Source organism: Myotis nattereri (assembly GCF_964212035.1).
Source record: "Myotis nattereri genome assembly, chromosome: 4".
Taxonomy (NCBI): domain Eukaryota; kingdom Metazoa; phylum Chordata; class Mammalia; order Chiroptera; family Vespertilionidae; genus Myotis; species Myotis nattereri.
In genome coordinates, this window is record NC_138079.1 from 94388434 (window position 1) to 94404022 (window position 15589).

Consider the following 15589-nt stretch of genomic DNA (forward strand, 5'->3'; position numbering starts at 1 on the left):
CAGTCACGCTCAGGGTAGGGCCGGTTGGGGGGTTGGGGCACTGCCCCGTCACACACAGAGCCGCAGGGCGATCAGGGGGTTGGGGCGCTGCACCCTGTCACACACAGAGCCGCAGGGTGATCAGGGGGTTGGGGAGCTCCCCCTTATCAGGCACAGAGCAGGGCTGATCAGGGGGTTGGGGCACCTTCCCCTGTCACGAACAGAGCAGGGCAGATAGGGAGGTTGTGGCCCTGCCCCCTGTCATACACAGAGCCTCAGGGCGATCAGGGGGTTTGGGCGCTGCCCCCCCGCCCCCCCCCCCAACGCTGATCCTGGTGCCAGGAGGCCTCGCGGCTCCGCTGATCCCGGTGCTGGGAGGCATATTACCCTTTTACTATATAGGATAGAGGCCTGGTGCACGGGTGGGGGATGGCTGGTTTGCCCTGAAGGGTGTCCTGGATCAGGGTGGGGGTCCCCACTGGAGTGCCTGGCCAGTCTGGGTGAGGGCCTGAGGGCTGTTTTCAGGCTGGCAGGTGACTGAAGCTCCCAACTGCTTTTTTTTTTTTTCTTTTATTCTGGGCCAGCTTTAGCTCTGGCTCCAGCTCTGAGGCCTCTGCTGCTGAAAGCAGGTATCTGGTTTCTTTGGGTTCTATAATCAAAACACTGTATCAACTCCAGCTCTGAGATCCCGGCGGGCTGAAAGCAGGTTTCTGGGGTTTTGTTTAGCTTCTATATTTGTAACAATGTTTCAAACTGCAAGCTCAGAGGCCGGCAAGGCAGGCGGGGAACGTTGGTTTCCTCCGTCACTGAAGTAAGCAAGCCTCATGTTGGCTTCAAGCTGCCTGGCTGCCGGCCCCCATCTTGGCCAGCAGTTAATTTGCATATCTCGCTGATTAGCCAATGGGAAGGGTAGCGGACATACGCTAATTACCATGTTTCTCTTTTATTAGATAGGATATTTTATCGATTTCAGAGAGGGAGAGGGAGAGGGATAGGGAAATATCAATGATGAGAGAGAATCACTGATCAGCTGCCTACTGCATGCCCCACATTGGGGAATCAAGCCTGCAACCGGGCAATGCCCTGACTGGGATTTGAACCATGGTTCATAAATTGATGCTCAAACAATGAGCCACACTGGCTGGGCACTTTTCTTTTTTATTATTTATTATTTATTTTTAAATTTATTTTTATGGCATTTTTTAAAATAAACCACACGTGGGAGGAAAACTAAGGACTCTAATGATTTTCATGGTCATGTGGATGCACTAAACATGTTTTCTGCTTACATTTTAACTTGGAAATTCCTGTGTTTAAAATTAGTAATTAAAAATCTCCAGGTAATCTACACTAATAAAAGTGAACGATACAAATTGACCATACCATCACGATGCCTACCAGCCAATCAGGAGTGAGTATGCAAATTAACCCAACAAAGATGGTGGGTTAATTTGCATACACAGGCGCCAGGCGGGACACTTGAGTCATTGCTATGGCAACGACACAGGTGGTCCGCACTGCCCTAGCCGCTCCAGACCTCTGGGTAGCATGGGAAGGCGGAAAGGTGGTTCCAGGCAGAAGCAAAGGCGGAGCCAGCAGCCAGGGAAAGGAAGGCCCATTCTTTCAGGCACCTTTGTGCATCAAGCCTCTAGTCTATGTGATAATAGAGGAATATGCAAATAAGCTGGGATGCTGTAACGTCACGACTTAACAGCAGGAGCCTGAGGCTGCATGGCACGTGGCTGGAGTGAGGGACCTCAGGCCATGCCTCTCGCCTGGTGAGGATTGACGGGAGACCTCATGCCGCATTCCCCACCCCGGGCCAGGAGAACTTATGCCGCACGCCCTGACCCAGCACAGTACTGGGGAACCTCAGGATGTGCCCCCAGCCCTGCAGTGCTTGACAGGGATGTTAGGCCACTCCCCACACGCACCCCCCCCCCCCTCCCGTTCCAGTGCAAGGCCAAGGGACCTCGGGCTCCATCCTGCGCTCTACACGACTTAACAGGGGACCTCAGGCTGCGCCCCCCACCCTAGTGCCTGGCTCGGGGAACTGAGGCTGTGCGCCTTGCCTGGCAGGCTTTACAAGGGACCTGAGACTGCGCCCCCCCACCTGGAGGCACTTGATGGGGGTGGGGCCGGTCAGGTCTGGGTCTCCTGCATTTTTGAAGTGTGTGCGAGTGGTGGGCAAGGACTTGACTCTAGGTAACGCGGCGTGCCCCAGACTCTAACATCGGGGAAATTTTTACATACATTTTCCTAGTTTTCTTTCATCTCTGACACTTCTATTAAAAAGAAAGGGCAAATACCAATATCAAAATATTTCCTCTAATTCCCTTTTGATGTGCATGAGTTTTGTGCACTGGGCCACTAGTACTATATAAAAAGGATAATGTGTAAATTGACCAAACAGTGGAATGCCGAGTCGCTATGACACACACTGACCATCAAGGGCAGACGCTCAATGCAAGAGATGCCCCTGCACTCCTACAGGGGGAGCGCTGCTCAGCCACAAACTGGGCTGATGGCTAGCAAGCATAGCAGTGGTGGCAGGAGCCTCTCCTGCCCCTGTGACAGCGCTAAGGATGTCCCACTGCAGGTTAAAACCACTCCCTGTGGGAAGCAGGCCTAAACTGGCAGTTGGATATCATCCAAGGGGTCCCAGATTGCAAGAGGTGCAGACTGGGCTGAGGGACACCCCACTCCGGGGCACCCTCTCGCAATCCAGGACCACTGGCTCCTAACCATTGCCTGCCTGCCTGATTGCCCCTAACTACTCTGCCTGCCTGCTTGATTGCCTGTAACTGCTCGCCTGCCTGCCTAATTGCCCCTAACCGCCTCAGAGCTAGCTCCCGCCCCAGTAGTTTAGTCTGGAAGGACATCCGTAGGTCGTTTGGCTGACCGGTCTAAATAGCATATTACGCTTTTATTATTATAGATATTAGTTTAAGATCATGGGTTCTGGAGACAATATTGACTGGGTCTAAATCCTGACTGTTCCATTTACTAGTGAGTGTTTTGGGGATAGAAATCTGCATCAGTTTGTTCATCTGTAAAAGCCCGCTAAGTTTATTATTCAGATTAAATATTATTAAAGAATAAATAGTAAAGAACACATGCAAGACAGTAGAAAATTTCTTAAAATAGGGTGCCTGGTAACTGATTATTTTCTCCTTTGTATTTCTGTAAACATTTCTTTATGAGAAATTCAATACAAGACTTGTTTTTTTAGACAATATTAATGCTTCATTCAATCAATATTGGGGAAGTGGTCTGCTCTTGGGTGCCTTAGACCTTGACATTTACTTTTCATCTTTGGAAATGACTGTACATAAAGGTATTTTTTTTCGTATTTAAGCAATATCCTTCTTTATAAAATATGTGTTCTGGTCCATAAGCTTTCTCTCCTATTAACTTCTTTGGCTCAACTGTTACTGCCTTTCACTTTCTAAAAAGAAAAATGCATAAACATCTAACTCCAACCATTATTACATATAGAAAGTTAGTAATGGTTTTAATTCCTTCAATACTTGGGCTACCAGACAAAACAAACTTGGCTTTCTGTAGATTTATAATAATGAGGGGAATAACATATCATTTTCTAAAAATTTAAAATAACATATATATATATATATATATGTACAGGAAAACTTTGTATGTAGAATTGTTATGCTGTATCTTTACCTCCTTGACACACTTGAACAATTTGAAAAGCTATATTAAAATTTTTCTCTAGCAAAAGGAAAACTGAAAGATCTGGATGAAGAGATTACAATGCTGTGGTGGAAGCCAGGACCTAAGGAAAGGAACTAAGATCCCAGAGAGGAGGGCATAGAGAAGTAGATGAGACACTTGCCACTAGTATTCTTCTTAAGGCTCTTGTAAAGCCATTTAGGAATCTAAGAAGCCAACCAGCAAGTGGCTGAAGTCACAGTGAACTATACAGGGGAGATAAAAATTGAAATACAAGACCAGCAATAGAGGGGAAGACACAGGAAATACCCAAGGCTTCTTGATGCAACTCTTGAAGGGTTATATTATAGAGATAGGGAAAAATCAGAATAGACTGTCGTACAAAGATTGCAATCAGCCTCCATTCTGCTCCATTCTCTATTGGATTGAAAAGTTGTTTGATTTATCTACTGCTTTATAAGTCTATTGGAGACAGCATACATATGGGTCATGTTTCCTAATCCATTCAGTCACCCTTTGTCTTTTGACTAGAGCATTTAATCCATTTACATTTAAGGTTATTGATAGGTATTTATTTGTTGCTATTTTTATTTTCTTTATACCTGATTTCCCTTTTCTTCTTCTTAAAATAGTCTCAACATTTCTTCCATTGCTGGTTTTATGGTAACGTACTCCTTTAACCTTTTTGTCTTTAAGTTTTATATTTCTCCTTCAATTTTAAATGATAGACTTGGATTTAGGCCCTTGCTTTTCATTACGTTCAGTACTTTATACCACTCCCTTGGCCTGAAGTAATTCTATTGAGAAGTTAGCTGACATGCTAATGGGAACCCCTTTGTAGGTAATTTTCTGTCTCTTTCTGCCTTTAAGAGACATTTGCCATTTTAACACATTGAGAATGGATCACAAGAATTCTTGTGTTTTCTGTTCTAAGGCTTGTGGCCAATCACGAGAACTCTATAAACAGATATTAGCTTGTAAGAACATGTAATAACTTCAAAATGCAATGGGTATTTAATTTTAAAGTGTGCCTTTAATATTAATGTAAAACATTTTTTGTACTCGTTCAATAGAAACTTATCTGGCCACTGGGTAGATAGCAATAAAACTAATGGTCCACAATGTGTTAATTATGATCTAGGTGTGGATCTCTTGGTTCATCTTGATTGGGGTTCTCCAGGCCTACTGAACTTGTGTGACATTTTCCTTCACCAGGTTGGGGAACTTTTCTGTCATTATTTCCTTAAACAGGTTTTCCGTTACTTGTTCACCCTTTTTCCCTTCTAGTATTCCTATAATGTGGGTGTTGTTACATTTCATGTTATCCCAGAGCTCCATTAAGCTATCTTAATGCTTTTAAATTATTTTTTCTATTTGCTGCTCTAATTGGGTATTTATTTCTACCTTGTCTTCCCAATCTGATTCGATCTTCAACCATCTACTTTGATTACCTTACAATATGTCTTGTTATCAGATAAATCATTCTTTATTTCTGTCTGGTTCTTGTTCGTGGACTCTACTTCCTTTTTCAAACTGTTGTAATTTGCACTAAGTTCTTTAAGCATCTTTATAACCATTCCTTTGAACTCTATGTCTGATAGCTTACTCACCAGCATTTCACGTATTTATTTTTCTGGAGATTCCTTCTTTTTTCTCATTTGGCGGTTGTTTCTTTGTCTACCTATTTTAGCTGCATCTTTATACTTGCTTCTTTGTATTAGATAGGCTTGTTATGCCTCCCAGTATTTGTGTGCTGGCCTAATACAGAAAGTGTCTTGAGATGTCTAGTGGTGCAGGCTCTTTGTTCACCTGAGCTGGATGCTCTAGGAATGCTCTTTGTGTGTGTTATTTGGGCTCTTCTGTTGTAATTGGGATTTCATTATTGATATCCTGTTCATGCGAAGGATTTCTCCTTCAACTTACTGCAACTGAGGTTCAACCCCTACGTCGTCGTGCCAGCTGTTATATGGGTGCTGACAAAATGAAATAAGACACAACAGGTCCAAAACAAAAACACCACAAATATCAAACTACTCAATGCAGTAACAACAGAAAAGACTACAAAGGAAAAAGAAGAGAAAAACAAGCAAAGAAAAAAAAAAGAATACTAAAAGGCATACAACCAAAGACTTAGAGAGGATATAAAGAAAAGGGGAGAAAGAAGAAGCCAAAAAGATGACTATATTGAAGTAAGGAAGAAGCTAAAAAAACTTTTACAGGAGAAAAAAGAGGAAACAAAAGAAGTGAAGTAATAATGAGATTAAAACATAGTAAAAATGGGTATATTAAGATACAGATAGGAAAAGTAAAATGGAAAAAAAATGAAAACAAGAGAAAACAACAAAATAAGAATAATAATAACCATTAAGAGCAAGCTGAAGTAGAATAGAATCAAAGGAAAGAAATTAGAGATATGCAATTAAAAAAAAAAGGAATAAAAGGGTCATAAAACAAGCAAGCAACAAGAAATCCAATCACACCCACCTCTCCCCCAAAATTCAATCATACACACTCCTAGCCATTGCACACCCTCTCCTTCAAGATAGCAAGATTTCCAAGCTAGAGCCACATCTGCCTGGGGAGTGCCTGTGGTGGTAGCAGGGGTTCTTTCTGCAAGAGAGCCTTTCTGCCTGTCTCAGAGACACCTGTGAGATCTGTTAAACACACACACACGTCCAAACCCTTCCATCTCCTCTTACTTATTCATACTCTCCCTTACTCTAAAGTCAAGACAGCCACCATGCCGAATCTCCACATTGCCTCAACAACAAAAAAAAGCTAATAAGAATAATAAGAAGAATGGCCTGTCTTCTCATTATCTTTAGTATTTTTTGTGAGATTTAAAATAATGTAAAATAAATGCTTGAAAACTCAAAGAATGAGGTGTAGTAAGTTGAGCTGAAGTATTCTAAGGTTAGTAAGAACTGTGTACAAAATGGTGAAAGTAGTAATTCATATTAGACTCTAATATTAGAATCAAGAATCCATTTCATGATCTTTAGGATAACTGCTCAAGAAACAATTAAAGATGTATATTTAATAAGGTAATGGGGAAAAGATTTAAAAAAATCCATAGAATTCTAAAATAGAGACGGACACACATAGGAAGAAAGGGACATAAAATAGATGGGACAAATAGAAAACAAAGAGTAGGACTGTAGTTATAAACTTACATATATCAGTAAGATTATGTAAAACATAAATAATCTAAATTCCCTAATAATTACTTTCAAATTGAATTAAAAATACCCAGGAGGTGTGATTCAGTAGTTGAGCATTGACTCGAGAACCAAGAAGTCATGAACCTAATTTGTCTGGGTGCCAGGAAAGATCTCACAAACTCCCTCATTTTTAACATATTAACTGTTCCTGCACCCACCTAAGTATGTGTCTATCATTTTACTTTTTATCCTATCTCAGGGGTTTCCCTGCTTTGCTTTCTCCTGCCTCTCTAATCTATCACCAATCGATTTCATGTAACCTACCTATGTCCCTTCCTTTGCAGTCTATAAATATAGATGAGAAGACACCATTCTATGGAGCATTATCCCAATCCGTTGAGATATTGCTTCCTGGCAATTGTCGACCATTTGGCTCAAGCTCACAAAAATTCTTAAATAAAAAAAAGGTCACTTGATTAATTCCTGGTCAGGGCACATGCCTGAGTTGCAGGCTAGATTCCTAATAGGGAGTCTATGTAGGGGACAGCCAATCGATGTTTCTCTCTCATCAATGTTTCTATCTATCCCTCTCCCTTCTTCTCTAATATCAATAAAAACGTGTTTTTTTTTAAAGAACATGTTCAGTTTAATAAATAAAACTAGCACCCACATAGCCACCACTCAGGTAAATACATTTGAAATTGTCAGCACTTCAGAAATCTGTATGCTTGTATCAAAATCTCCTCTAAAAATAGCATTTCTGATATTGATTTTGTTTTATTCCCTGGATCCCTAAGTAATATGTATATTTCCCTGGCTATTTTTGCATTTCATTTGAATGAAATCATATTATTCTTTCATGTCTGTTTTTCAATTATGTTTTGTGGGAGAAACTTATACTGCTGCATGTGACTGCAGTTCTTTCATTTTTATAATATACAGAATCCCACTACATAACTTACTGCAATTTATTTTTCTTTTAGAATGTGATGGACATTTTTTCCTTCCAGCTCTTAACCATTATTGAAAATGCTGCTAATAAACATTAGTGTGTGTGTGTGTGTGTGTGTGTGTGTGTGTGTGTATCCTACTGCATATGTGTACATGTCCCTAACTAAGGTACATATCAAGTGATGGAACTGCTAGAATCCTATATAATAAAAGCCTAATATGCTAAGTGTCTGGTCATCTGATCAAAGAATAACATGCTAATGATATGCTAAGGCTGCTCAACAGCTCACTATGATGTGCACTGATCACCAGGGGACAGTCGACCAATCTCTATGACGTATCCTGACCACCAGAGGGTAGATACTCCAACTGGTAGGTTAGCTTGCTGCTGGAGTCTGGCCAATCAGGACTGAGTGAGACACAGCTGAAACCCTCCCATGGTCCCTCCCTGTCGGGCTAACTTCCCACATCCCTCCCCGGCCCCAATTGTGCACCGGTGGGATCCCTCGGCCTGGCCTGTGCCTTCTCATAATCCGGGATCCCTCGGAGGATGTCGGAGATCCGGTTTTGGCCTGATCCCATAGGCCAGGCCAAGGGACCCTGCAGGTGCACGAATTTGTGCACCAGGCCTCTAGTTTTCAGTATTTCTAGATAATGCTCCCCCCCTTAAAAATACTATACCAATTTACTCACCAAAGAACAAACTCCTACATAATAAAAGCCTAATATACTAAGTGTCTGGTTGTCCATTCAACCAATCAAAGCGTAATATGCTAATAGCATGTAAAGCTGCTCACCACTCGCTATGACGTGCACTGACCACTACGGGGGAGTTGATCCAACCAGTAGGTTAGCTTGCTGCTGGGGTATACCTGATTGGGACTGAGTTAGATAGATGGGCTGGACACACCCTGCAGCCCTCCCGCGGTCCCTCCTCAGCTGGCAAACCTCCCGCGTCCCTCCCCAGCCCCAATCATGCACTGGTGGGTCCCCTGGCCTGGCCTGCACCCTCCCACAATCTGGGAACCCTTGGGGAATGTCAGAGAGCTGGTTTCGGCCCGATCCCGCAGGCCAGGACGAGGGACCCCACTGTTGCATGAATTCGTATACCGGGCCTCTAGTATTAAATAAAACCAATTCCTTTTATTTCAAAATCTCACCTATATCTGGTATTGTTAGATTTTAAAGTGTTTTACCTTTCCTCACCTGAAAGGAAATGGTATCAAAATATGTTTTCAATTTCTATTTCCCCAAATTACCAATGAAGAGAGCATCTTTCGTATGTTTACTGTCCATCTGGAATTCCTCTTTGTGAAGTAGATGTATAAGACTTTTGTCCACTTTTCCTTGTGTATTATCTGGTTTTACTCATTGGTATGTTGAGTAAACATATATCACATATATATATATATCTCCTGAGTACTAATCCTATACAGGTTATATGTGCTATGAGTAGCATCTTTACTTGATGGCTTGTCTTCTCATTATTTTTATTGTGCCTTTTGAATAAAAGAAGTTTCTAATTTTAAAATGGTAAAATTGATAATTTACTTTTATGCGCCAAGGGTACCTGTGTCTTAAGAAATCTTATTTGAAGTTCATGAAGACATTCCTTTATATTTCACCCAACATGAATAGCAAATTAACAATACCATTTACTGAAAGACAATCATTTCCCAAATGATCTGCCAAATAATTGCCATCACATACATACATGTATATGATAGGTTTCTGGACTCTGCTGCACTACTCTACTTGGCAATATCACATTATCCTATACTTACCAATATAACAATATCCTAATTACAGCAGTTTTGTAATGTTCTGACATCTGATGGCAATTCCTTCCATTTTGCTCTCTACTTAAAGGATATCTTGGCCTCTTAACCTATTGCATTTACATATACATTTTAGAATCAAATCAGCTTGTCAAGTTCCACAAAATTACATGCTGAAAAACTGATCGAAATGGTACTCTATAAATTAAACAGAAGTAAAAACATTTTATAATACTACGTTGTCCAAACCATAAACACACTTTCTCCATTTTTTTCTTTAATATCTAAGTTTTGTCAATTTCTTCAGTCACTACATGTCTTATTAAATGTATTCCTAGGTACCTTATTTAGTTGGTGCTATTGGAATTCTTAAAAATTTCATTTACTAATTGTTTATATCTGATATATAGTAACACAAATGATTACTTATACATTTGAATATGGCAATCTTGCTAAAATCTTATTAATCCTAACAATTTAACTGTAAATGCCTTTGGATTTCCTACATACATACACTGAATCATCCCAAAATCGTAATATGTATGGTTCCTTCTTTTCGAATCCTTTTTAATTTAAAAAATTTTTTGCACTGTTGCATTAGGCAAGATATCTGGTATAATGTTAGAAGTGGTGACAGCAAGCATTGCTTTATTTTGTATCCCAATGAAATATTCCCAATATTTCACCATCAGATTTGTCTTAGGGTTTTTGTAGATGCTCTTTTTCCTATATTTATTGTAAACTGATTATTCTTCTCTTGGCAAATTACATTAATTTTTTGTTTTTGAACCAGTATTCCTGGGACAAACTCAACTTCTATGGATTGCTGATCTTGGTTTACTAGTATCTTGTTTAGAATACCTGCATTTATTTCATGGATAAAAGTGGACTATAATTTTCCATTTCTGTAAAATTATCACAGTAATACTAGATTTTAGTATCTAGTCTCATAAAATGAACTGAAGAATATTCCCTCTTTTTTATTATTTGGAATACAGTAAGTCCTCTTAAAATCATCAATAGGTTTTGTGACTTTAAGCAAAAAAAACTATAACAAAACCAATTTTACAATAGGCTAACTGATATAAACAAGATTAAATTTTTACAGCATCTTGCTAACACGATAAGGAAATGGTTAAATGAAATGCTGTTATTTAAGGATATGCTGTAGTTTAAAATTGATGGTGTTTCTTCCTTAAATCCTATATAATGAAAAGGTAATATACAAATTAACCCTCACACCCTCACAAGATGGCTGCCTACGACCAGGCTGGCAGGGGGGTTAGTGAGGGACCACCAAACAACTGAATAAGCAGGCTGCGTGGGGCGAACAGGCTGGCGGGTTAGTGAGGGACAATGAAACAACTGAACAGCAGGCTGCGTGGGGCGACCAGGTTGGCATGAGGGTTAGTGAGGAATGTCCAAACGACTGAACAGCAGGCTGCATGGGGCAACCAGGCCAGCAGGGGGGTCGTGAGGGCGACCAGGCTGGTTGGGGGGGTGGGGGGGGGAGGGGGAGTTGGGGATGACCAGGCCGGCAGGGAGACAGTTGGGGGTGACAACGCGGGCAGGGGGGCAGGTAGGAGCAACCAGTCAGGCAGACAGGTGAGCGATTAGGAGCCAGCAGTCCAGGATTGTGAGGGATGTCTGACTGCCAATCGGGCCTAAACCAGCATTTGGACATCTCCAGAAGGGTCCTGGATTGGAGAGGGTGCAGGCTGGTCTGAGGGGTCCCCTCGTCCCTGCCTGTGCATGAATTTCATGCACTGGGCCTCTAGTGTGTTATAAAACTCAACCCTGAACTCATCCATCAGTGTCAAGTTACACATTTGTGTCACATATTCTCACACTTTCCAAGAGCTGAGAGTGCTGCCTAAAACAGTTTCATAAACTGTAGGTTCTTTACTCATTATGGTAGAGCTAAGGTGTATTTTTCATATGATAGATATAATCCATTGATGAATTTGACATATTAGTCAATAAATGCTATTTTTTAATGGTGTCTTGTCTTCATTTTTTCACTTATCAGCATTCTTCTTTTTTGTTACTTTATGAGGTTTAACACGTGTCAACAAATGGAAACCACAAAGACTCACTGAAATGTGACTCCTGCCTTCACTAACAAATAAGTGCCTTTTTCACAGCAGCTTCCTGGCTTTAAACTAAAATGTGGGCCTCAACATCATGGGGAATATTAGTTTTCCCCTCCAAAGAGTCAAATCTGCATGTTTATTGCCAAACATCAAGAATTTACTTCTAATAGTATAGATCAGTACTGTATGAATAGTTATTTGGAGCAAAGGATGTGTTCTTCAAACAAAGGCCATCATTTAATTAGGTTATATAGTTTCCTCTTTTTAAAAGCTGAGGTGTAATTTAACATATAAAAACAAAACCTTAGGACATTTTAAGGAATAAATGTCAAGTATAAACAGTAATATTATAAAGATCCAAACAGTTAAGAATCACTAGTGAAGAGAAAATAATTCATTAAAATGCACACCTACCCATTTGAAAATCCAGGCCAGAATCACTAATCATGTTTCTTTGTTAAACTAAAGTACTTCTCTCTGAGCCCAAATCTTTTAGACTAGATTGAAGATTAGGTGTCTCATCCACTCTGTGACTCAATTATGCAAGTAATTTCACCTATTCACTCTAATTTGAAGTTATCATAATACTTTCAACATGTTTAATTTTAGGCACTTTTCCCTAGTCTTAGTCCTCTGTTTAATTCTTTTTAAACCACTGTTTCATAAGGCCTTGTCCTTTTCAAGTATAGCACTGGAAACTACTTAAGTGCTCCAGTTGATCATCCATTCACCACAGGAAACCGGACACCTAACCAATTGAAAGTTTTACTTAGTACTGTTAAAACAACAATAAAAGCTTTGGAGAACCAATTCAATTCCTTCATAATAAAATTTTTTTAATATAAAATATGAAGCTTTAAGCTATTTTATGCTTAACTGACAAAAGGGTACATGTTTACAAACATATTTTTAGATAAGTAAGTTTATGCATTTCTGTGGAAATGCCTACCTTTCAGAAACAGCCTCATCATGATCCTGTGACAAATCGATCTTTTCAATTGCTTTTTCTGAAGGGTTGGAAGGTCCAGAGTTCACAGGAGCCTTTCTTTCATCTAGACTATTAACTGGGTTCTTATCCAAATTCAGAGTCTCTGAATTTACAACCTGTTAATTGGGAAAGGTAAAGGCAGATGAGGGGAGGGTTAGGAATTGTCTTCTTCCACATAAAACTGATGACAGGTAAAATTTAACTTAGAAACTATTCTCAAAATAGTCTCACATACAGATGGAAAACATATATTAAATTATATGTATCTCAATAGCTAATGATAATGACTGCTGTTTTTGTAAAAATGAATTGTAAAAATGAATTTTAAAAAAAACTTCAAAGAAATAAAAATGATAGTACAACTTAACTTCCCAGCTTAAATGGAAGGAAGGAAAAACAAACATCTAGGTCAGTGATTTTTAACCGGTGTACCAATAAGAATTTTTAAAACATGCTAAGTATACTTCACTATTTAGTCAGGAGCACTGATTAAATTTCAACTTGCTCTTCTAGTCACTGGGTTTTGTTTTAAACTTGGAACTGTAACCTTGCCCATGATTTGGTTGAGAATTTTCAGTATTTAAAATATCTGTATACACTGGGGCCTTGACTTACGAGTTTAATTCGTTCAGTGACGGAGCTCGTAACTCAAATTACTCGTATGTCAAATCTTAAAGTGAACGAGTTAGATATGTGATGCTGGGCTGATGTTGTGGCGTTCACTGTGACATTCGCTGCACCAACTAGCAGTGGGGTATCTGAAGCTGGCTTGTAACCCAAATTTTAGCTCGCAACTCAAAGCAAAAAATCGGCAGAGAGACAGCTCATATCTCAAAAAACTCGTTAGTCGGGACACTCGTAAGTCAAGGCCCCACTGTATATTAATCAATACAAAAGGATAAATTGCATAAGTAACGGGCTTACTGATGGATAACATGAACAAAAATACAGGTACACAAAGAAAGAATTCTGAAATGTTATATTACATGTACAGATTTTATATGCAGAAATAGGTTCAAACATTAGAAAATAGCAAAAAAATATCGGTATCCTTTTAATTCCAGGACAAGGTGGCACAGACTCACTTTTCTCTTCCCTGTACAATTAAATGCCTTGGAAGTATTTTAAGAGATAATCATAAAATGACCCTAAAAGGTGGAAAGAAGAGGGCAGATTGAGGATTAACACCACAATGAGTTCGCGGAGTTTTCTTTTTATTATCTATTAGAGGCCCGATACACGAATATTAGTGTAAGAGTAGGCCTTCCTTCCCCAGGCTACCGGCATTGGCTTTTCTCTGGCACCTGGGACCCAAGCATCCCTCCTCTGGCTACCGGCAGGCAACCAGGACCCGGGCTTCCCTCCTTCGGCTGGCCGCAGGGATCCGGGACCCGGGACCCGGGACCCGGGCCAGCTTCCCTCCCTCTGGCCAGCTGCAGGCACCCGGGACCCGGGCCGGCTTTGCCCTGGCTGGCCACAGGCACCCAGGACCCTGGGTGGCTTCGCCCAGGCCCCAGCTTTGTCAGGAAGGATGTCCAGTCTATCTGGTCTAATTAGCATATTACCCTTTTGCTAGTATAGATTATTAGTATAGATATATTCTGCACTGGGTGCCAGAAAAGCCAGGGACCTGTCCTTCTCCCCAAACCTACAGCAAGGTTGGCTAGTCTCCCACTCCATACCTGCAGAATCAGCCAGAACCACTGCAGCAACAGTGTCAGCTGTGTTCCTACCTGACACCTGGGGCAGGAGTGACCCTCAGTAGCTGCAGTAGCAATGTTAGCAAAAGCCAGCCAGGAACCAATCCCCAGCACTCCACACCTGGAAAAGCAGTGGGCCAAATCCACTGCAGTCAGTGGGGGTAGACTACCGAAGGATCAACAGTGCCCCTGCTCCACATCTGGAGCAGCTTCAGGACCAATCTACTGCAGTGGCAGTGATCACAGGTCACCATTTCTGGAACTTCCCACCCAAGATCACTGAGGAGTCCAGCAGCACCTGCAGGTATTGAACAGAAGATCCAGTGGAGGCAGAAAAATAAATCCAACCAGAAGAGCATTGCAAGGACTTTGCAAAGAAAACTCATTGAACTATAACTCACACAGAATCCAGGACCTACACACTAAATCTAAATAAGGTTAACTGCCTGCTGAAAGAGTTAAATGCCTACTCTCTTTAAAGAGCTCTCTGCATGACTGAATACTCTGACATTTTAATCTTTGCAAGGCACTACACCAAAGGCCTGTTCTGATAAATCATTGGCTTTCTCTCCAGACCATGCTTTCTGGTAGAAAACCTCCTAAGTTTAGGGTCTTTTACAATCTGGATAGGCTCAGAATTTTCCAAATTAAGTCCGCCTGGTTTCTTTTTTCTAAACAGTTCCTTCTTCAACGTATCTCTTCCCTCTCACATCTATATATATAAAAGCCTAAGCGACCATCACAACCAAACGGAAGACCGAACAGGCAGCGTGGGGCGACCAGGCCGGCAGGGGGGTCAGGGAGGGGCGCCAAAATGACTGAGCAGCAGGCTGCATGGGGCAACCAGGACGGCAGGGTGGTCATTGAGGGGCACCCAAACGACCAAGCAGCAGGCTGTGACCAGGCCAACAGAGGGGTCAGTGAAGGGCGACCAGGCCGGCGGGTGTAGGGGGAAGTTAGGGGCAACCAGGCCGGCGGGGTGGGGCAGTTGGGGGTGACAGGCCAGCATGGGGGGCAATTAGGGGTGATCAGGCAGGCTGGCATGTTAGCTGTTAGGAGCCGATGGTCCCAGATTTTGAGAGGGATGTCTGACTGCCGGTTTATGCCCGATCCTGAGGAGTCAGGCATCCCCCAAGGGGTCCTGGATTGGAGAGGGTGCAGGCTGGGCTGAGGGGGGGGGGGGCTCCCCTTCCCCATGCACAAATTTCATGCACCAGGCCTCTAGTTTTACTATAAAAAGCAAGAG

General features: G+C 41.5%; 1 protein-coding gene across 1 annotated transcript in view; it reads right to left on the reverse strand.

Annotated features, from left to right (window-relative positions):
• ATF7IP2 (activating transcription factor 7 interacting protein 2) overlaps positions 1 to 15589 on the reverse strand; it is a 63402-nt gene that overhangs the window by 19819 nt on the left and 27994 nt on the right. The window contains exon 6 of the mRNA XM_081089921.1: positions 12605 to 12759. Within this exon, the coding sequence (XP_080946047.1) occupies positions 12605 to 12759 (155 nt within the window). The remainder of the gene's footprint in view (positions 1 to 12604; positions 12760 to 15589) is intronic.